General features: G+C 46.3%; 2 protein-coding genes across 8 annotated transcripts in view; one reads left to right on the top strand and one right to left on the bottom strand.

The window, feature by feature from the left end:
* Positions 1 to 23020, top strand: part of HDAC4 (histone deacetylase 4) — a 264827-nt gene that overhangs the window by 56569 nt on the left and 185238 nt on the right. For 2 of the 5 annotated variants that reach the window (XM_075431188.1, XM_075431186.1), the window contains exon 1: positions 5829 to 5891. The exons of 2 other annotated variants lie outside the window; for them this stretch is intronic. In XM_075431188.1, coding sequence (XP_075287303.1) covers positions 5882 to 5891 — 10 coding nt within the window. In that variant the 5' untranslated portion in view covers positions 5829 to 5881. Of the gene's footprint in view, positions 1 to 5827; positions 5892 to 23020 lie in introns of those variants that run through there. One more of the 5 variants, XM_075431187.1, reaches the window with a different exon arrangement.
* Positions 1011 to 6841, bottom strand: LOC142362464 (uncharacterized). Of its 3 annotated transcripts, none has more exons than XM_075431192.1 (3): positions 6198 to 6841; positions 5069 to 5801; positions 1011 to 4672 (listed from the first exon to the last, which is right to left on the bottom strand). In XM_075431192.1, exons 2-3 carry the CDS (start codon positions 5180 to 5182, stop codon positions 3977 to 3979), a joined length of 810 nt encoding a protein of 269 aa, XP_075287307.1. In that variant the 5' UTR covers positions 5183 to 5801; positions 6198 to 6841; the 3' UTR covers positions 1011 to 3976. The 3 variants fall into 3 exon arrangements, with proteins under 3 accessions (XP_075287307.1, XP_075287308.1, XP_075287309.1); XM_075431193.1 differs by having other exon boundaries at positions 6357 to 6841; XM_075431194.1 differs by having other exon boundaries at positions 5069 to 6512; positions 6615 to 6841.

The following is a 23020-nucleotide window of genomic DNA, read 5'->3' as shown; positions in this document are numbered from 1 at the left end:
ATCAGCAATTCCATCCTTCGGTATAACAATTTTGTGGTATGGAGGGTTTGCTGTTTGATCTCACAGCTGGGTGGGATGAAGGCACAACTTAGAAGCATTTCTCACGTTTCTGGAGGTCGAGTAGGTTTGGTATCAACTGCATGTGCTGTTACTGGCTGTGGTGCAGCTTCTCCCTGTGCTACAGGCTTTGAATTCAGAAGCTGTCCGCTTACATCGATCCCACCCCAGCCCATAATAACGCAGTTCTTCAAGTGACTGTGCAGCCCCCCCGTCAGCCCTGTCCGTCAGGTCTGTGTCTGCCCATCCTGTAAAACACAGGCACTGCTTTCTCAGTGCCTGGCTGGTACAATCCTAATCCCCAAGGGAGCGAGTCTAGCAACGGTCCCTTGGTCCACACCTGGAAAAGAGAGTCCCAGCACCACCTTGTGTTGCAGAGTTTCTCGGGGCTTGGAGATGTCTAGCCGTAGCCAGTGAGATGGCTGGGGAGCAAGGCTGTTGGTGAGAGCAAAGAGAAAACCCGTCTGTTTTATCACAGCTTCCCCAAACCTCGCTCCTCCTCGCTGGAAGTGTTAATTCAATAGGGTCTTAATATTTGCTGGGTTTTTGGCGTTGCCTTTCTGTAGGGTGATGCCCTAGGGAACTGTAGGGTGCAGGATTCAACACACGTCCCGCTATTAATCCATGCAGGGTGAGCTGTCAAAATGGTACTGTTGTCCCGAGTGAATTTCTCCCCTCCCAAACCAGGCAAGACATACCGTGTGTTTTGCACCTCCGGTGAAAACATGCAAGAAAGTGCCATTTGAGGGGATGCATTTGATCCAATATAGCCAGCTGGTTTTCTGTCCTTTTAATTTATCCTATCGCGATATCCTTGTCATCATATCAGAACTAAACTTTTGCAAAATAAAAGGACTCTTAAACCTGTATTAAGAAGTTACAAAGGATTTGTTAACAATTCAAGGAAATGCATAGAATTTTACTTCTTTAAAGTAGCATCGAATCAGCTCCTAGAATGATGAGGATGTATGTTTGTCATTGGCTTTTGTAAGTCTTGGCCTTCAGGAGAAATGTGTAGCTGGACTAAGAATAAAATGTCAAAGGGGGGCTGCTCTGTGGATTGCGGTTGAAGGGAGCTGTTGAACTGCTGATCCAAGTGAGGCAATTTTTTAAAGCTGCTGTCTCCGGTGGATGGTACTTAAAGACTGTCGGGTTCTGCCTACTCAGACCTTAAGGAGAGCATTAATTTTTGCAGGAGTCGGCCTCTAGCTCTGGCTGTCGGTCTCTTGCCCTCTTCTGGACAGCCTCAGGAGAAAGCCCACATCCACGGGCAGCAGCTAGAAGATGAACGATCCCATGGATGGGAGAAGCTTTCGCGTCCGTGTAATTGAAAGTTGATGGAATCGTTTGGACTTGCGTGTGCGCCCTTTGCAGACGTGTTTGTGAGCTGCGCTGTGGAAACACAGAGATATCGGTGGTGGTGAATCTCAGAGATGCGTGTTGTTACGGGGATGCACTTGGCATCTGTGTCATAACCTTTAATTTCTCCTTGACACCGAGACAATAATACAGGAAAACCATGAGAAACTGTCTTGATTAAAGGCTGATACAAATTAACTTGCAGACTTTGTCAATTTAGCGTACTATGACAGTGCGGCCGATTTTCAAATGAAGTGTGGGTCTAAATCCATGAGCCTTTTCAGCCCTGCAGGGGAGGGTGTAGCTGATGTCTGCTTGCTTCGGGAAGGCATGAAATTTGTTGCTGTCTTCTGAAACTGTGAAATTAACTGTTTCACTCCTACGCGACGGGCGCTGAATCACAGATTTAGCGGATTAATCGCACTGACTTATGTGTAGCTTTTGCCTGGCCCTTCTCCTTTGGCAGGAGGGAAAGGAATACTAACTCATATCTTGTAAACAGAGCCTGCTGGTAAAGGACTAAATTATGGTGCTAGTGGGGTAAGGCAGCGGGTAATGTGCTTGTGGGATATTTCCCCCAAACTTCACAGTGGATGCAGCCTGCTGAGTAACATGCCATTATCTCCGCTGCTAACCCTTACATGTTGGGGGATTTTTCTTCCAAATAGCAGTTCTTCAACCTGCGCTCACCTGCAGGCTTGCTGCCACTGCTGGAAATGATGTTTTCTCTGTGAGCCAAAGCATGGGGCAGAGTCAAGCCGATCATTTCACATCTCACCCCAAGGCAGCCGCTGGCTTCTAAAGCTTTCTAAACTTCACCGAAAAAGACAAGGGAGCTCAGAGGAGCTGCTCTCTGGTAGCATCCATGCTGGAGAGGGGGCTTGCTTTCATCTTGCCCCCCCCCAAACCCAGCTTTTCCAGCATCTTCAGTGTCTATAGATGAAGCCTGTAAGATAAGTCAACAGTACACCATTTTGGGGACATTAGTCAAATTAATGTAGTGGTAAATCTTTTATCTTGCTGAAAAAGGGGTTGGGGCCACATATTCTGGATGGCCGTTTAGGATATGGGGCTTCTCGTACTGCCCGTCTTTCACTTGAGGATCTTTGTGCCTTGTGGTTAGTTACTCAGCACGGCGTGGGACAGGCTTGCACAAGGTGGGGCTATAGTCTGTGCTTTGGATATCCGTGGCACACCTGGAATATAGTGATTTTTGGACTGTGATGTATGTTGAGAGATTGTATTGGAGAGATATCGTAAGTGGGGAGTAGCTAGGGATGTTCTCCTGTGAATTGTGGAAGATGAGTTTGTATGATCTTGGACCAGTGCTGGTTTAGGCTTTTGTACTGTTTTGCATCTCATGTTTTTTTCCTTAGCTATATAATGTACTGCCCGTGTGCACAATCCTCACATTTATAAATTTCTTACTCTGAGCATTCATGGAGTGCAGATGTTCATAAAACAGACATTCATGTCTTGAGAACTCCACTCGCCTGTGGTGAATGGGAAGCTTTCCCAGGTAAGCTAGAGAACCACTGTAGTTGGTGCCTGAATAAATGAACCTTTCATCATTTACGGGAGGAGAGGGGGAAACACCACCTTGCTGTGATGGATGCAGAAAGCTCCTTCCAAGCACAAACACGGTGCAGGCAAATGCAGAGCTGTCTCCTCTGGCTGCGGAGCTCAGGCTTGAGCAGTTGGGAGCTCCCTGCAGCAGCTCTGTGGGGCAGGTACCAGGGAAAGGATGTGGAATATAACCATTTGTTGGTATTTGTGCAACCTGTTTGGCAGATACAAGGGTCTGTCTGAATTGAAGCAACATCAATGGCTAATGGGGTTTTCATTGTAAATGGTAATTACTGCTGCTGTTAAATATGCTTATATATTCAGAATACATATTGAACACACATATATGCACATATATATAAATGAATATATGCATCTCCTGTGCAGAAACAAGCATCTTGCCTCCGTACCCCATGTGCTCAGAGGGAGACGGCAGCCGACAGCGGCACATGCAGGGACAACACCGGTTAAACAGAGCAGCTCCTTGACGCACCGATATTTTGCAATCAGCCAGGCCTGACTTGAGCGTGCCACTTTTAAATGTCACCTGCTGGGCACTTCTTGTTCAGATGCGGGCTGTGAAGAGGTGGGTGGCTCCTTGCCTGCTGAGGCAGGAGCAAAACGTTTGTGGAGTCTTTGTTAGCTTGGAGGTGGAACGGTTTATGGCTCTTTGGGAAGGCGGCTTTTAGGCTCAGAGGGAGTAATAACAGGTATATTTAGGTATTTCTGTTCAAGTAGGCCTGCTGTTCTAGTGCTGGCTGGTCAGTCGAGATCCTCTAGGTTTTAATGCAAATGCTCAGGTGAGAACCTTGTGTGCCCCAAAAGACAGGAGGGGAGTGAACATATGTTCCTGACTAATGCGGTGCCCTTAGTATAGTGATTGTGTTCAAAATGGATGAAAAATAGCCTCCAGCTTTTATGGGGGACTTACAAATGTTTAAGCAGTCACGTGGTCCCTGTCAAATGGTGTTCTTCACTCGTCTGTTCAAAGGTGCTATGGTGTAAATCCGGCATTACTGGTGGTGGGTTTGGGCGTTAGACCTCTGACCCGTCGTCTTCTCCATGGAGCACAGCCTTGCAGTTCAGGTGTGCTCTTCACATTGCATCCTGGAATGAGCTCCTCTTGGAAGGTGTTTACATTTGACCTAACTGCAAGAGAGCCTCCAAAATTTTTTTCCTCCACTAAACTAATGTGGTACACTGCTGCCTCACGCTGAAGAGGTGAATTTTCTCTAACAGCACCCAGTATTAAGCTTTGCATCTGGTTTTTGCTACTGTTTTTGTATGAATTACTTAAAAGCTCGATGCAATAAATGCCTCGGTGGTGATGTCGCAGGATAGAGCTAGGACTTGATTTATGGCTGCAGGATGGATTTCTGGTCTCAAGACACAGCAAAGAAAGGAGGTTCAGCTGTCTCTCTGCAGCGTCATTCCTGAGCAGTGATGTCTGTGGGCTTCTCACCTCTTTCCTCTGAGGAGCTCTGCAAAGGCCCGTGAACTTGGTGCCAGGGCCAGGCATGATGTAGATGCTTATCAGGAAAGCAATACTGGTGGCAGAGCGCCGTGAAGCTCGTCTGTCAAGGTAGAGAAACGAGTTGCCAGAAGCAGAGCTGAACACGGGTGTGCGGCGGGTTGCGGTTCTTGCAGTCGGCTCTGCAGTCGGTGTATTCCGCGCTTCCCTGCTGTAGTCCTGGAAAGCAGAGGTGAGTTATCCGAGCCGAACGAGAGGGAGCTTGTGAGGAGAGGAGCTATTCCTGAGGGTATCGTCTTGCGCTCTCAGCTGCAGTTGCAACAGAGCTATAGACCATATTGCTCAACAGGCAGGCAGCTCTTTAGGTAAGCATTGATTTTGCAATGCACAGCTAGAAAAATTAAACTGAGTAAATCACTGATGGGAAAACAAAGATTTGGGGTTTTTTTTTTTCCTCTGTTCTAGTGGCTTCTGTCTGTGGATGAAAGCAAGTTTCAGGGCCCCAAGCTCTGTACGCTAACCAAGTTCCAGCCTTGATTCTCTTCTCCAAGTTGTAATTCAATTTTAAAATGGAAAATTGATAAGGAATCTGTGTGCAGGGGACACTCCTCATACCTTAAACTGCAGCTTTTGAGTCCTGCTCCGATGAAGCTCTGACAATCTGATTAACCTCAAAGGGATGAGGTGTGCCCTGGTTGATGCCAGATAAAACAAAGCACTCACATGCATGGTGAACAACTCGATTGTCTCTTCTCTGCCTGTTTATAGCAGCTTCCCAGCCTTCATTTGCTCCGATAGCCTTATTGAAGAGAGTGGTGTAGGGTAGCTCCAGCCCTGTGTCCTGCTCCTCGTGTGAGGACGGCAGTGGTGGTGAAGGCAGCTGCCAGCTCTGTGTCAAGCTTGGTGTGACAAATAGGTGCAAGAAGACATTTTTTTTTTCTCCTCTAAGGGGTTGGGGAGGAAAGGGGGTTGTCTGCATTTCATTCTGTTTGGGGGTTGGTGTTAATTGCAAAGGTAGATTTGGCTCTGGTCTGCGCATATGCGTTTCGGCACTAAAGGTGAGCTGTTGCTGTAGTGAGTTGTGTTTATGGCGTACCTTTGGCCACCTCACCCGTTGATCTCTGCCCCGTCACCAGCTATTTCTGGTGCTCCGAGCCTGAGCCGTGGCGGTCCCCAGCAGAAGGCTGTCTCGCACACGGAGGTTTGTCTTCTCGCTGCCGGCGTGGATTTTCCACAGTCTCAAGAAGTGAAACTCTTCTCTCGCCATCGGAGGGTTGGTCCCGCACAAGGCTGTTTAAGGCAGGCTGGTTCGCAGCCCCGCAGAGCGAGATGTTGCAGTCCTACAGCACTGGGAAGAGAGAGGTGGTCAGATGTGGGCATGCCACGTTTGCTTCCAGGGCACAGTATAGCTGTGTCTTCTATGCAGAGATGCAGAAAGGTAAGGATAAATTTACAGAAAAGAATAACCTACTAGAGTAGAAGTCATAGCTTTAAAAGAAATTGATTGTCTTTTCTGAAAGCAGCATCTGGATACCAGGTTTAACATCAAAATATTTCAAAAGCCTAGCACTGATATGCTTAAACAAGGATTTATAGCAAATGAAACTGAGAAAATTGGCTTTATGTTTTTTTTAAACCGCAGAAGAATAGCGTGGAAAGAGATTACCGCTCTCTTCTGTGTCTGAATACAGCTGCACGCGAAGGCTTTGCAGCTGTATTTTCTGAACATCTTTCCAAAACTCACCTAGAGTTCCCAGTTAAAGACCTCGCAGCTGCTAAGAGTTCTGCCGTTTGAGAGCAGCTGCTGTCTTGACAAGCGCGTTTTCATCATGGGAGATGCCGGTGGAGTGGAAATGAGCAAGAAACAACTGTTTATGTAATCCGTGCCGTATAGATCAATTACCGTGAAAACAAGCCGCTGGCTTGTCTGCAGCAGCGTGCACCTTGAACCGCGCTGGCTATAAATAGCTGCAACGGCGAGCCGCGGCGTCTTCCACGCAGCGCCGAACCGAGCGCCGGTGTCTTCTCCTGGCGCGGGCAGGGACGCGGTCGGCTGCGCCTGTGAGGGAGAGGAGTGCCCGCAGGGGCCAAAGCAGGTGCCGCGGGAGGATCTCTGCTCCTGTTCGGATTTTCGGAGGTTTGAAAAGTGCCTCTTCCTTACCTGGGACTCTGCTGCACTGAATTTCACGTGTATGATAACACTTCTTTCTTACCCTAATTGTCAGATTAGTGTTCAAGCAATATAAATGATTTATCAGCTGAAGCTCTTCTGGGACTCCTGTAGCCGCTCCTATTCCTAGTACAGCTAGAAAATTATCTGCAGTTTTACATTAAATAGATCCTTTAAGTCACAATTAAAACTGCAAATGTCAGGAACACGCTCAAGGTCAGCTCAGTTTCTGCACAGTGGTTGCAATGCTTGCTTTATTTAAGTAGTTGACATGTTTTTAATCAGAATTGTTGACAAGCGTACAAAAAGTAAACAAACCAGTACCAAGAGTTTCAGCTACACAAAGTACACGAGGACTCAACGTATTGTAGCCTTGAGCCATGGCATTTATGGTGATCCCTGATTTTTTTTTTTTAATTGCTTCATCCTATTTTCGCCTCATAGCCTAGTAACTTATTACACAGACAGTAAAGCTTTCGTTTTTCTGGGTTGTACCATGATCCATACTTCCACGATAAGCTTTTTGAAGCGAGATGAAGACACTGATGACCATGTCAAGGACTCTGCCTGTGCTGACTTCCAGTAAATCAGGATGTTTTTCTTTACCGTAGCAGGGGTTTGGGGAGTTCTTACGTGAGCGTCCCCACTGAAGTTGGATTGGGAAGCCCTGGAAAGGTTTTGCTGTGCTGATGGGATCGCTTGCTTGGATAGCTTCCCTTCCCAACAGGACTCTGGCGATTTAGCAAAAACAAGTTTCCTTTCCATAATCACAGAATCACAGAATGGTAGGGGTTGGAAGGGACCTCTGTGGGTCATCTAGTCCAACCCTTCTGCCAAAGCAGGGTCACCTACAGTAGGCTGCATAGGACCTTGTCCAGGCGGGTCTTGAATATCTCCAGAGAAGGAGACTCCACAACCTCCCTGGGCAGCCTGTTCCAGGGCTCCGTCACCCTCAGAGGGAAGAAGTTCTTCCTCATGTTCAGCTGGAACTTCCTCTGCTTCAGTTTGTGCCCGTTGCCCCTTGTCCTGTCGCTGGGCACCGCTGAAAAGAGTCTGGCCCCATCCTCCTGACACCCACCCTTCAGATATTTGTAAGCATATATTAGGTCCCCTCTCAGCCTTCTCTTCTTCAGGGTGAACAAGCCCAGCTCCCTCAGCCTCTCCTCGTAGGAGAGATGTCCTAGTCCCCTCACCATCCTTGTAGCCCTCCGCTGGACTCTCTCCAGTAGCTCCTCATCTTTCTTGAACTGGGGAGCCCAGAACTGGACACAGTACTCCAGATGGGGCCTCACCAGGGCAGTGTAGAGGGGAAGGAGAACCTCCCTCGACCTGCTGGCCACACTCCTCCTAATGCATCCCAGAATGCCATTGGCCTTCTTGGCAGCCAGGGCACACTGCTGGCTCATGGTTATCCTGTCGTCCATAATCATTATTTCTTTTTCCTTTCTCTGTTCCTCCTCCTTGCTATTTCGGAAGCAGAGGCTCTCTAACATCAGAGAGAAGGGCCCAAGCAGAATCTGTTACAAGTTTTGCATTTGTTTTCCCAAATCTCTGAACACTTCCAAACTTCAGTCCTGCTTTGAATTTCTAGAACAAACCAAAAAAACCCACCAAACAAAAACCAACCTGTACTTTTGCTTCAGATTTGATAATTTGAAATCATCCATGTGCACCCCTTCCAGAGGTGTGAGCACAGTGCCTTGTACCAGTGTGCCTTTCATCTTCTTTGCTGTTCTGAGATACCTCACGTGGCAATAAATTACCTAGCACTGCCCTTGCTGCTTAACAAGTTCTTGCCAACTCTTAACGCTAATTAAGGTGGTGGTGGGGGAGCACCCTAAAAAAGATCTGCACTCTGAATATACTTCTCATATTTATGTAGCATACATGTTTTGTTGACTTTAGTTTTTAAATGTGTCCGTTATTCACAAGTGGTAAAGCCGTAAGAGCGCTCCTGGTCATGCTAAACAAGTGTCAATAAAACCTCCAACCACATTACTTGCTACTTGCTAGATGCTGTAATTTGCTGTCCTTTTTTTTTTTTTTTTTTTTTTTTTTAAACGTTCAAGACTGTTAAAATACAGATACTTAAGAGAGAGGAAGGTAGGTTGTTACAGCGCAGGATTTAAAAAGAAGAAAATCTCTGCTAGGAGTGAGACCCTTTCTAAATAAATAAGACAGCCTTTTTCCCCAGTTGTAAACTGGCCTTGTTACTATAACCTAATTAGTGGTGCTAAGCTGTTTGAGTGGCTTTGGTTGTGGACGGTTCTTCTAGAGCCTTTTTTTTTAGCGTCCAAAGCAGCTCTCCTGGTAGGACTACCAGGATGCTAATCTTGTCTGGAAGACTGTGTTGAGGGAACTGGGAAGCATGGCCCAGATAGGATTTGCTTGGGAGAGCTATTTTTGAATTATATTCTACAACGGTGTTTAACTCTCGTGATGCAAGCCTTCAAAAAAAAACCAAATTCAGGAGAAATCATCTCAGATTGCACCGTGTCTTTTGTCTATTAAATAGTATCCATTTAAAAAAAAAAAGGCTTTAAAAAGTGAAACGGTTTTAGGTTGTTCTGTATTAGTTTGTGGTTTGCTACTTAATTATCCTGCCACAGTTTTTAAAGGGAACAGCTGCCTGTAGCAAAGATTGTAGCCTGCCAGGCATCGCTTAAACCTGCTTTGTTTTTTAAAACCTCTCTTCAAACAACGTTCCCTAAACCTCGCTTTGCGCCCGCCCAGGGCAGTGGGAGAATTGGTGGGGCGGGGGGCTCTGCGGGGGGCTGTGCGGTGGGTCCCAGCCGCAGTGCTTCCAGAGCACTGCGTATGGCTAACGTGACTCCTACAGAAACTTCTTGAGCTGTGCAATGCTGGGGATCCCAAACTGCCTCTGGCTCCTCAGAGGGGGCCTGGAGTAGCTCAGAGTAGCACCAAAGCCCCCGAAAAGCTGATAAAATGAGGTATTTAACATAAGAGCAAACAAAATCCAATAACGATGGAGGAGTGAGGGGCAAAGTCATTGGGGTGATACCGCACAAATTGTTTCAGACTGGGGCTGGGCAGGACTTTGGAGTCTTGCAGCTTAAATCATGGTATTAATAGTATCTGGGGTTTCCCCTGCTCCCCGTACATAAGCAGAAATTGACTGATATTTAGGTGGCAAATATGGGGAAAGTGGTTTAAATCACAATCACTTCCCGCACTGAAAAAAGTCTTGAATCTATTCGGAGGCGGCTTCTAATGGCAGTAACTGGGTTGTGTGACATCCTAAAAGTGTTGAGCAGAGTCAGGATCTGTATCGCCCAGTGGTATGCCTTTTGAGTGTGTTCTTGCTGGTTTTCTGAGTTATAATTTTATTTGTGATCTAACAATACATACTGCCCTTGATGACAGTCATTTTTCACAGCGGTTAATCTGGATGATGAAAAATCTGTGGTCATGGGTGTACAAAGTACAAAACTTCTGATGTAAAATACTAGGAAAAGCTGAAATACAAAAAGGTGATGGAATTGCTTTGAAATAATTTTTGTCGCTTTTCTTGAGATGTCAGTAAATGCTTAAGCATTCTTTGCAGCTGGGAAAAATGTTTTGTTTTTAATTTTAGCCCTGCTAATAAAGTCTTGTCATGTGTGTCAGTGAAGCAGAAAGAAAATTACTACAGAGCTAACTGTAGGTTGTCATTAAAGCTGATTTCCTGCATTAAGCCAAAAACAGTGCAAGATTTCATTTCTGGACTTCCTAAATATGTTTGTCACACTGATGGCTTCCAAAATCCCAAACCCCAAGAGCTATAGAAATTTACTATATTTGAAAATATTTGTTTGCTCTTGTCTGTCACCTCATCCTGATCTTCACATGTTGATCTGCTGCTGCCCTTGCCTCTATTTTTAAGATAATATGCTTTGGCTTCCAGCTGTTGACACTTGCAGACAGCTGCTTGTAGGGTCCTGCCTGAAAAATCCCTTCCCCTCTTAATTTGGCCAGGAAAATAAGAAGTGATCTGTTGTTTGGAGAGCACAGCTGAAGTCTCATCCTGCCAGATTCTTGGGCAGCAATGTGACGGGGGAGAAAATCCTGCCATAAGTGCATGGGCGCTTGTAAGTTTGCTCATAGCAATGGAGAACTTAACATTACTTTAAAAAGGTCTTCCAACCAGATAATTTACTGTAAACAGAGAAAGGGGAGTTTCCTGGAAGCCAACTATAAAAAATAGCAATTCTTAGGTTTTTGAACCTCAGATTAAATGAATTGTTCTAGAGTTGTCCCTTCGATACCACTTCATGATCTGCAATCTTACTTGCATTTTTACCTACTCCTAAAGGCTGCCAGAAAATTTTTTGGGCATCAGTTATTTTAGTGGCTTGTAAGACGTGCAGCTCTAGATTGTATTCAACTCCACAGGCTCGTATGTTTGACATAGCGCTTAAAAACAACGTGGGACCGAATGTGTTTATACTGAAAAATATCGAGTCAAATTAGTTTTTTTATTTCCTTCCCAGCAATACGCTGCAGTGCTTCGTCAACTCGTGTTTTTTTCATGATGACTAAACCAGAAACCGAGGAGGGGTGACAACTGCAGTGCTGCGGCATAAACTCGCTGTAATTCATGATAATGTCTTTCTGAGAAATCTTCTTGCCCTGTTTTCTGTCCCCCCTCAACTGTTTTCATCCGGGCAAGTTAGATCTGCTGTTCTTGTGTTGGTGGGGTGACTTCTCCTTAGGCTGGTCCCATCTGTGGTAATGCAGAGATGTCGAACTTGAGCACCTCCAGCCTTTCAGACTTGTTCCTTGTGCGCCAGCTGGAAGGGTTGCGTTACGCTGAAAGCTCTCTTAGGTCTTACTATCAAGTTAAAACACCAGCTTCATAGTGGAGGAGCACCATTTAAATATGGCAGAGGGTTAGGTGGCAAAGGCAGGACTGGGTCCCGGCCGTGGAGGGGCTTGGAGCAGGAGCAGACAGGGTGGCACGGGGTGCGTCCATGCTGAGAAGGGGCTGGTGCTCAGGGGCTCGCTGCATACTGGCCCTGATCCAGTTGTGTCAGCTGAATACCCGTGAGTGGAAAAAGGCCGTTAGGTGTGCTCCTGGAGTACCTCTTCTGGGTTAATTTTCCTGCAGAGAAATCTAGTTTGTGTGCCGAAATGTCTCCGAGATACAAACCTGAAGGCGGTTAAAGTGGTGTGTCGCAGGAGATGGCCTTCTGAAGTGCGCTGGCCCAAACTGAAGTATTGATGTAGATGTACCCCGTGTCTAAGGTCCTTGCTGGTTTAATTCTTTTTTCACCTGGGATCCTGGGTGAGAACTGCCAGCTTGGTTTAGTCTCGTTTTGTTGTTTTTTTTTTTTCACCCAACTAACTTTAAGAAAATGGTGGGAGGAGGTGAGCCTTATGAACCTGTGATGGTGGGCACTTCCGTTGCTTAGCCTTTTCTTTACCTGCCCCTTAATGGAGCTGGGGAGCTGCTTTCCCTGGGTTATTGCAAGGTGGCTGGGTCCAGTCTTCAGCTGGAATGAGAGTTGAGGGGCTGGGAAATTGAGGTGGTGATGAGGGAGGCCTCAAAACACCAGGAACTGGAGGGCTGTGGATGATGCGTGGACCGGGAAGTCTGTTTTGGGAGCTCAGGTGCCAAAAGTAGGCTTGTTCCAGCAAAGCTACCTCAGGAGCCAGAGGCTTTGGGATGGGCTGCCATGCTAGCAGAGCTGGAGGTCAGGGAGCGTAGGTTTGATGCAGGCCATGGGGCAGATGTTGACACCCTTTTCCATCCCCTCAGAGGCAAAGACGGTGCCTCATTTAGGATGACTGCTGGAGAAGAGGTGTGTATTGTTCTAGGGACCTTGGAAACATGTCATCAAGGTGCATCTTGGATTGAAGAGTTACATCAGAATTTGTGCATGTTTGTATCTTCTTACCTACAGTCGCGTTTGTCTTGAAATGGTTTATGAAAAGATTAGTATGAAACAGTATCTTCAGTTTATTTTGTGTTGTTGGCAGGATCTTTGTATATTCTCTTTTGTTTCCTAATTGTTTGCAGGAACATAATGGTGCCATTTTCACGAGTTAATTATGGTATAAATTTGTATGCTCTGTGTGTGTGGTTGGGGGAGCTACAGCGGTACAGCACCAGCCTGCTGCTGGTGGCAGGGACCCTCCTGTGACCTAGCCACTAGCTCCCCCAGTTCCCACCCTCCTCCAGCTAGGAGGAGAACTGAGGACTTTGTGGTCTATGCTGTTTCTCCCAAATTTGCAAATGCAGAGTCTAGTCAGGTCTGGCTTCCTTGAGTGCTTTTGTGAGCCCTGTGGATGCGGCGGTAGGATACCCACCTCTACTCTTGGGGCAGATGTGGCCTTACCGCAGTAAGAAGCGTGCTTCTGACTGACCCATCTTACTGTGTGAGCCTGTCAGCTCCTTCAAGAGAAGGCTGCAGGTGTCTGATGGCATGGTTCTAGGCTACAGACTTTCCAGCTGGGCTGCTTCGGGGATGAAGACGTAGAGTCAAGTTGTCTTTGCTATTCATGGTGTTCTGGCTGTCTCACGGTGTGGCTCTAGGCTGCGAACTTTCTAATTGGACTGCTCAGAGGATGAAGGCATGGAGGTCACATTTGCTTTTCAGGATATCTCTTCTAGATATGTTGGACTGAGATGCGTGGAGAGTGTAGAAAGATCGCAGCTTTACCTACATCTGTGAACACCACCCTGTGCAGAGCCTGCAAGAAGGGCAAGGAAAGTGGGACCAGTTCAGGGTCAGCAAGGACAAGAGCTGTAGCCTGGGGTCAGGTCAGATGCTGCTTTTGGCTCTTTCCTGAAGGCACACTTACGAAATGGGGCAAAATGTTTCTGTCCCCAGCCGCAAACCTGTCCGGTCCTGTTCTTCATGCTCCTGCGAAGCTCGTGGGAAAGGAAGAGAGAAGGTAAAATGTCTTCACCGTGGAGGGAGAAGGAGTAGACTTAGGTTGGGAATAGAAAGGTCAAAATACGTGGTTGACAGTGTAGCAGCCCTGCTGTCAAACTGTGGGAATTCAGTGGGGTCTGGTTATGGGTTATCCCTTAACTCCCCTGGGATTATGCCTTTATTTGACATACTAATCCTTCCTGCCAGGCTGTAGGGAAGTACAGCAAGATGCTAATTACACATTTGTGTCTCAAGATTTATTACAACCCTGTTACCTAGGAAAATCCAAAATGTCTTTCAGGGGGGAGGAAGGGGAATGAAAAACCACCTTATCGTGAGTGGTGTGCATTTGACTCTAATGTCTCTCATGATAGCGCTGAGCGTTTGAGTGCATCAGCAAGTTTGTCCACATGCTGTTTTTATGCAAGTGTTACGGTCTGACAACTATGAATCACCCACTCAGCTCTTGATTTGCGTCAATCAAACCACATTTAAGAGAGGCTTTGTTCGCAGTTTGGAACACAAGACCAAGGCAAGTGTGCGAGTGACTGCTTCGAGCAGATCCTCTTGAAACTGGGTGCAGTGGTCCAGAATCAAACTCTGGGGTGAGAGCCTGTGGTTAAAGTGGGAGATGAGAAGTTGCTGTTCTTTTCCTTCCAGTCCCCCAGACCTTTCCTGCTGTTACGCTGAGGTATCACTGAGGTTGGGGCTTGTGTTTGGGAGACCAATGTATGCAGGTTTCTTTGTGGAAGCATAGGGCTTATTCCCAAGGTTGCTGTAATAGTTGTTTTTATGTGAAGGGATACACGTTTGTGTTTACATTTAATTATTTGGGTTTTTTTAATAAGAACAACTTCAATCAAGTTAAACTTGTTACAGTTTAAGATTGTTACGGATCTTGCCATATCTCCAAACGTGGGAGTCCTTTCTTGCAGAAATATTTTAGACCTTAAATCTGTACTTTCTGACCTAGAAACTGTGACTGCAGCAGGAATGTGAGCCAGGCAGTGTCAGTGCTGAAATGGAGCTCTCACCTCAAAGTGGATTGCAAGTCCAGAAATAAATCCCTTCGGCAAGCTCAGCCTTGGGGTGGGACACGACTTCATGCTGCTGATGTGCAGAAAGTCTTCTGGAGAGGCGTTACAAAAAAAGCAACAACCCCAAAACCTGCAACAGTCTTATCTGCCCTTCACTTAAAATCGCTGGTACCTGGTGAGAGATCTTTAAAATAGTTACAAAGCTGTTTCTGGAAGTACGCTGAGGTTTTATTTGTTCCCCTTTGAAGCCCTCTTGGTGATGGTTTGCCTAGCAGTTAGGTAACCTGTAATGTGTATGCTGGCTCGTTGTCTACAAGGTCCACTGTAAATACTTCTTTCCCCCCCCCCCCCCCCCGCCTCCTAGTATCCTTACTTCACTTGCAGGTGAGAGCAACCATACTTCCTCCTTCCCTCTCTCCTCGCAGCCTTTGGGACCCATATCTGAGGTTCTCCCTCTCTCTGATGTCCTGTGCAAGCATCCTCTGCTTTCCCTTGTCCTAAACCCACCCTTGACCCTGTTCGTTCTCAAACCACTTCCCTGCCTCTTCCTCACTCCACGCTTTCAGCTCACTAAAGTCTCCTCTCTTCCTTCCCGTCCCCCTCTGGCACCAGTCCTTCTGCTCATCAAAACATTGATCTCATGGGCTGTAGGCTTGCCAGCATAATAAGGCCACTGCTCTTCCAAACACTTTTTCCCCCCCCTCTAACAAACACAGAAACAATTTTCGTTTTTTTCTTCAGTGGAATTGCTCTCACTATTTTTCAGGCTGAAATTAGAGGATTAATTCCTGCTTTCCTGCTGACAGTCATGGAAACGAGCTAATTTCCAAGTGTCAGGATGCTGATCCTTATCTCATTCAGTTCCCAAAGAAGGTAATAAAATAACTATAAGAATAAATTGCTGTAGCAGATGCAGCACATGGGCATATGGCAGTCTATTAATTACTTGTGTTCTACCCAACTTTTAAAATAAATCAATAAATGTTGGTAAAACACTAGAGAGCTTGCAGGGTTGGTTTTTTTTTTTCTGTAGCCATATTTTCCTTCTCTGGACTCTCTGATCGTAAATTTTGGCGGGTTTTAACTGTCCAGTTTTTGGACAATCTTAGTGTTTCCCTGTGGAAATGAACACTAACAGGCCTGCTCGCCTCGTTCTCCAGACTTGGGGATGTCATTGCTAGCTGGTTTTAATCCTCAGAGGCAGACTAGCAAGGAGGTAGCTGTTTTATCAGTTCATTGCATCATGTATCTGCAGTATGGCAGTTCACAGCATGTATGAAATCACTTAGAGCAGAGACAGTCTTCCTGAATGTTGCAAAGAACCCTCCTGTACCCAACTGTTACCACTTTTTTCCTGACGCAAATCTCTTTTTGGAGTTGTTGTAACAGTCGTCCCCATGCTCTTCCGTAGCCTTATTCTGTTCAACGTGATGGACTCTTCTCACCCACGTTAGGTGTGGTGGCAGAGGAGTGTTCCATGCATTTGCTAATGCTTATGGATTATAGGACTGAGAAACCTGCTTTTCTTTATATACTATTGGTAAAACAGAAGTAGCTTAGTAGAAGAGCTTGGTCATGCTCCTTCGTTTGGTCCTCCTGGTCTAGCAATGACGTGGACAATGTTGGTGCTTCCCATGGTAATGCTGTCCAGGCACTCGCTTCCTCTGCAGTGTCTCTGCTACACAGACTCAGTTGTTGCAGATAGGAAAGATGAATGTAAAATAGATAAAATTAATAATAAAAATTTAAAATTTCTCTTGAAAGTGGGGGAAATAAGCTCTTTCTCTGTTTGAAATCTTGTACTGATCCCTTCTCTTTAATCAAAGATGTGTTGGAGGGGGTGTTTGGGGTGTGTGTGGGAACTGTGTCTTTCCTTTCTTGAGGTTTCTCAGTGACAAAGTCCTGTTTCCATATGCTTAAGGAGGACAACTTTATGAAGGGACCTGTTCTGTCATTGTGTTTCATCACAGACAGCCACATGGAGATGTAGCTTTTATACAAGAAAGAAGAAATGTTTGTGAGTTGCAGCACTGGTTCCACGCTGGTGTTTAGGAGCACTTTGGGGAGGTGCCCTTAAGCAGTCTGGCTGCGCTTGTGGGTACGTGGGGTGGGAGGCACGACAGAGAAGTCAGCTGGAGTCAGGCAGTTCCGTAGAGCAGAACATCTCCTTTGTGGAATATTTGACAAATTGTTTAATGAAGTACACATGTGGATTCCTAGTTGTCTGGTGGTTGGGCACCAGAAATGCCCTTGCCCTGAGACTAGCACCGTCTGAGTGTCCTTGTCCTGCAGGTCTTTACTGGCTGAGCACTTCCTCACTCCCTCACTTAGTCTCTGGGGCTGTCACCGGTATTTGGTGACCTAACCCTGCTTTTGCAGGCTAACGAAGCCTCAAGAATAGAACCTAAACCCAAAAAGTAGCTGGTGATACACTTAGACTGATGCTGCTGTTAGAAGGGTATTTCCCTGCTAAGAAGTTACTGAAGTTGTAAAGATCGACGGTCACCAGCTGCAGTGACTGAATTGTTTTTAAGCACCTTTTGAACTTTGATTTATGACCAACTGCGTTTCGAAATTAGCAAATGGCAGCACTTAAGGCTAATGAGAGAGTAGAAGGGCAGTGTGTTACAAAAGGCTTTGAAGAAACCGAGACTGTTCTTGGACTTAGAAAAGGGAGGACTTAGAAAACGGGGCTGGGTTTTTCAAGGCTGCATGTGACCAGTTCAATGGTCTGTCTCCACATCTTACCACCCATGCAAGATTTGAAATGTTGAAGAACGCAGGTCTTAGTCCAGCAGCTGCTTTTTAATGAAGTGTATTTCTGAGCTGGCAAACGGTAGGTGCAGTTGCGCAGGGTTGATCGCCTCCTGAGTGTGTTTCGGTATCTCCTTTGCACCACAGACTCGGTCTTATGAGAGGAGATGCCTGGCCGGTGGTGCCCACTCAGCTGGGGAAGGGAGCCTGGCTGCTTGTTCCCCGTGCAAGACACGGGCCTTGGCGACGCGGCTGGGACTCCGTTCCGGTGGTGAGTTTTCCTAGGCTTTGGTTCTGCTGCGTTGCTGCAGCAATAATGCTTCTGCCTCCAAAGAACATCAGAGATGGCTCTTGGAGCAGGCTCTTGAACAGCCCTGCTAGAGGTCTTTCTGGAGGAGAGCTGATCGGCACAAGTGTGTCTGCTCAAGGAAAATCTAGGGCAGGGGAAGAGAGGAGGTTATTGCATAAAAGGTCTTACCCTGTTTGTGCAAAGCACGCCGTCAGAGCGTGGCACGTTTCAGGTTTGCCTGGCTTTTGTGATAGCTCGTGGCCCGGCAGATGGGAGAGGCAGAAAGCTCTGCCAAGGAAGAAATCGGCCTCCCTGAGAAGACCCAAATGCAAGGGGAAAGCTGCGGTCACTCAAACCATGCTTATTTTTGGCACCTTCTTTGTGCTTCCTCTCCTCCTCTAACTCTCCCCTGAGCAAGCTGGAAAAAGTAGGAGGGGAAATACTTTTTCCATCCTAAAGTAAAGGAAAGCTTTTGGTAGTGATTCAGTGGAAATCAAAGTTAAATCTTTCTGTTAGCTTGACTTATGTGGGAATTGTTAAATACTCGGGGATGCTGTCATGCTGTAACCTAAGACTGCAGTTTGAAGTTTTTCAGCATGTTTTTGCTGTTCTTCACCAGCTTTCCGGGTCCTCAAGTTGCTCGTCAACTATTTGAAGACCTTTGCAAAGAAAAATCTTCATGTTATGTTTTTCTTTTCTTTTTTTTTAATTCTTTGTAAGTAATACTTCTGGGCTTGAAACTGTCAATATTAAGTTAACACAAAATCCATAGGCCAGTTCCTCCTGTTCTGTGCTGTTCTAGTGAGTGACGTTTGGTTTTATTAGATAACTACGTATGTTTCAAAAACCTTTTTACGCTTCGGCAGTGTCGCAGCTGAAGTACTTTCAGAGTGCAGTCTCAAGCCTGGCTCTTTGATATCCCTGTTACGTGACAGAAATGGGCAGAAATTGTACATATGTGTCTATGATGGGCACTTCTAGCTGGGGTTTTGACTTCAGGTGAAAGTGTTTCATTTTTGAATAAAGTCTGTAGAAGCTTGGTCCTTTGGAAATCTAAGCTTACCCTCAGTTGATATATTATTAGTTAGCAGTACCTCAAAATACAGGTCTTACTGCATGTCAGTGTATATTTTGCTTATTTAATGCACTTGCTGGTCTGGTTCACCGTGTGTCTGCAAGGACAGTTGCTATGCTTCAACCAAAAAGCTAGCGCAGGGGCAGGAATGAGATGCAGGAGCAACACGGGGAAGGAATATGGGACCTTCATGAAGTGAGTGCTCATGGCAGGGGAGATGGTGGTGCTAAAGCTGGTCGGGCAACCCATGAGCTTTCTGTTGCGAGGCCCTGAGCTCCACACATGCCTAAAGCATTGGTGTGCGGCACCCTTAGCTGGAGACAGCCGTCCTGTGGAGGAAAGGAGGTTGTAGCTTGGGTTTTCTTAGTGGCTGTGGCCCTGTAGTAGAAAGGGATTGCAGTGAGGCTGCCCTAATTCTGCCTTGAGTTACTCTGATATTAGTTAATGACAGTAAAACCTTGCCCTGAATCTTACTAGGCACTTGAGGTTTCCCTCTTAGGCTTAAGTGCTGTCAAACCCCAGGGTTAGCATCTTTTTATTCAGTCCCTATCCCTATCCACATGCATCCCACCCCCTTTCCTTCTTATGGCATCCTCTGATGAAACACGTGGTGACAGAAATGAGAGAAACTTAGTCTGTTCCATACCACTCGTTTCTCTGAAAGCCCGAGTGTTTAAAAATCTGCGTGCTGCGTTTTCCTTCTTCTGCTGTTATTTTTCAAAGCAGGTCTTTCTCTCCACAGCAAATGTGAATGCGTGGCTGTGAATTTGTCAGTTATATTATATATATTCTGGGGTTTTTGGGGATTAGCCTTAAGTAGTTGCGTCTTGCTTTATGCACATGCATTTATATGTTGCAGCAGCACCATCTCATGCATATGCATGTATCTATACGCAGCAGCACGGTCTCCCGTCGCAAGTGTGCGTTGCTTTGTGCGGAGGAGCTGCTGCTGCCGGGTGCTGCCTGCCAGTACGTGTGTGAAAGCTCCGCTGTGTGATACCAGCACCAGATTAGTGCAAGGCCTCCTTAAGAGGGGAGATTCCTAAACGGCGGGTAAACAACAGCTCTATTGATCTGTGTGTTTCTAAACTGCACGTTCAAAGTCCTGCTTGATTACTTTTATATATAGTATCTACTTTCGAGGACAGATAATAATTTTATGTGTGTACTAAAAACCACCGTATTGCAAGGGATGGCTTGCATTTCTAATGGTGTCCACAGGAGTAAAAATAGCTCTGCCTTATGTGGTTTTATTAATGATTTGATGTGTTTAGGGAACCCGGCATAAGGTACTGCCAATGTAGCAGGAGCAGATTGACTGCCCTTCCCCAAGGCGAGGGCTGGCTGAGCTCCCCAACTTGAGAGCCACCAAAGCTATGCCTGAAAAACCTTCTCTTTCCACTTCTCCCCCTGCAGTCCGAAACCCAAATTGACGTGCAATATTTACCCCTTCTGCTGTGTATTCATGTGTTGGTATGCTCTGCGGAGGAAGAAGTGAGTCTGGACAGAGTGGTGTGCGAGGCTGGTGGGCTTTTGGAGGTGCTCTGAAGACCCCTGGTCACACACCATCATCCTGGTGTTTCTTTGCTTTGTCCTTCCTGGCTTTACTCTGGTGAAATGCAGGGCTACTTGCTTCCAGTGCTCTTGGGCTTGGAGGTGCCCGTGTGGTTTCTCCACCTTCCGTTGATCCCAAGCTGCTACTAAAGGATTTCGATTGCAGCAGTTCAGCTCTCTACCTCACTAAAGCTGCCTGTGGCTCCAGGTCTTCTCTCGTGGCTCCACGGTACAGCTGCAGGTTCAAGACTCTGAATTTACGGCATGGAGGTAGGAGTTAGCCCTGTGGAGTTGCTCCTACCCATGAGTGGTTGTGATTTGTTTCAGTGAAAATTAAGTGAATCAAAGAGAGACCAGGCTGGTGGGACTTTCTGAAGACAGTAAGCTCCTGGAGAACCCACCATGTCATCTGGTAGTGATGGTTGGTCATGGTCTGAACTGCATTTGATTGGCTGCTTTTTTGGTTTTGCTTCTGCCTGTGAATGGGATGCAGAAGCTATTCCTTCCCCACTTGCTGGCAATTGAGAATGTATTCGCATTCAAATACGTATATCTACACTTGCAGGTCCTGATCTGGTGTCTGTCAGCATGTGTGTCTCAGGGCTTGTTATAGACTTCCAGTATTTCATTGCTATTTACTCCTTTGGGTGAAATCTGAGTTTGTGTGATTTCAGCTTTTTCTGCTCTGCCATTCCTTATGTTTCCAACAGGGAGCACTTAAACAAAACAAACCCCCAAAACCCACCCCAAAACCCCCCTCTCTTCGAAAGTTCACTCAAGGCATCTGAGTGAATCATTCAAATAGCTGGAACTATTCAGTCACCTGTATAATTTTTATATATCAAATCAGGCACAGAATTGTGACCTTGCTACTTGGTGACTTTGGTTTTTAAAGTATTGAGCAGCAGTGGGCACATGCGTGGTGTTCCTAATACTCTGTAGATGGTTTTGTCCCAAGTCTCTTGGGGACGAGTGTTTTCCCAAGGCACTACGAAAACCCCCGTGAATTATGATTTCAGATTTACATTACAACACAAGCTGTGCAGACTTACTGCCCTGTAACTTCAGGAGATCTCAGCAGCTTTATGTGACCTCGAGGCCCGCATCTGTGAGTCAACAGCTTCATTTCAGGCCACATACATTGCAGTGTGAGAGATGTCCTCAGCCAGAGGGAAGGTGGGCAAGTATTTTTGCAATGATATTTAACTTTTCCAAATACTTCTTCTATGGGCTTCAATCTAGGGTGATGTAGACCGAGTGTAGTTTGGTGGCTTTTTTTTTCTTGCTCCGCTTTAGGCCAGCCAGAATGGGTTTTTCTTGCTTGCAGCGAACGCGTTGTGTTTCCCTTAGCCACACTCTGCGAGGCTGAGCGCAGGTCGCTGAGCTGTGGTGCCGTGCAGGGCTGCGGTGTCTCCTCCCCGGCAGTGACATTGGGCCAGCTGCTGTGGAACAGCCTGCTCAGGGCCTTTTGGTTAGGGCTTCACGAGTAGCTACACGCACCAGCTTCTTCCCACACATCCCTCTGGAGTTCCAGTTAGCCACAGATGACTGGATACGGGCTTTGTGGTGGTAATCACAATTTAAGAATGAGTCCAGTAACTTTGTAGCCTGTTGATAATTTGTTCTCGGTGCACTACAATTTTTAATTTCTTGGGTTGAAACAATGAGCCAGCTTTGAAGACTTAAAGGTGCTGCTTCTGCTTCCTTGGGTGTTTTTTTTCAGGAGATAGCACAGAGGTTGCAAGAACTGCGTGGGCAGCATGTCTTGCGCTGCCAGCAGAACACCCAGACCCTGTCTTGATGCTTGGTTTTGGAAGAGCAGGGGACTGGGTCATCACCCCTCTGGCATGGCATAGCTCTGCTGATAGCTCTCGCTTCTTCAACTACTTGGCTCAAAAGCTTATGGATGTTGTAAACTCTCTAGTTCACAGGTAGAGCTCTCAAAGAAATGCTAAAAGCTAGCTGGCTCTTAGCCCCAGGCAGGACTGTCAAAATTTTTTTATTTCTAGCTGTGTTCTATTTTCCTACTTCTTTGCACCTTTGCTAGAGCCTTGAGCTGCTCGTCTCCCTGCTGACAGGAATTCCCTGTGTCCTCTGCCCCATGAGCTGTCTCTTTTGCAGTTACCTATCAATTTCTTATCACTCTTTTTACTTTTTTGCTGGATTTTTGTGGCTGACACTGATCAATGGATTTTATTGATGGAGGACAAGATGGATAGACTGTGTATGGTAGTAGTAGTTTAGGAAAACAATACTAAGAACAGAGGCAAGAGCTTCTGATTTGTAAGTGTTGTATGTGCATGTTTGTGTCTTTCCTCTCTGTTCAGTATACAGTGCTGGAAACATCAACAGGTGAATAAATATCAAATATATGAAATCTCACAGGTACATTGCAGATGAATTTTGAGGGAGAGTTATCTTGAGGCTGAGCATTTTGTAGGAGGCCGATGATTTACGGGGTGGCAAGCTACAAAGTGGGGTGACGGGTCTGGGGTAGGGAATCTGTGGAGAAGATGCTTGGGGTATGCTGCCATTCCTTGAGCTTAGCCCATCTCGTCATGCTTTTTATTTTCAGTCATCAACATGATAAAAATGAAATACATAAAAATGGTTGACTTGGTCTTAGGAAGATGGCTGACCAAGAGGGCTACCCCCCCTGAAAATTTGTGTCGTCGTAACTTAATATTGGTGCTGGTGGTGTCTTACGTGTTGTGTTCTTGGTAGCCCTTTTGGACATGGGTGCTTTATGTCACTAAAGAGTATTTGGGACTGAGGAAACCTCAGTTTGGTGATACTTTGAGCAGGCTAGC

Source organism: Opisthocomus hoazin, chromosome 9 (assembly GCF_030867145.1).
Source record: "Opisthocomus hoazin isolate bOpiHoa1 chromosome 9, bOpiHoa1.hap1, whole genome shotgun sequence".
Taxonomy (NCBI): domain Eukaryota; kingdom Metazoa; phylum Chordata; class Aves; order Opisthocomiformes; family Opisthocomidae; genus Opisthocomus; species Opisthocomus hoazin.
Note: the sequence above shows the minus strand (reverse complement) of the source record. Positions and strands in the feature narration are given on the sequence as shown.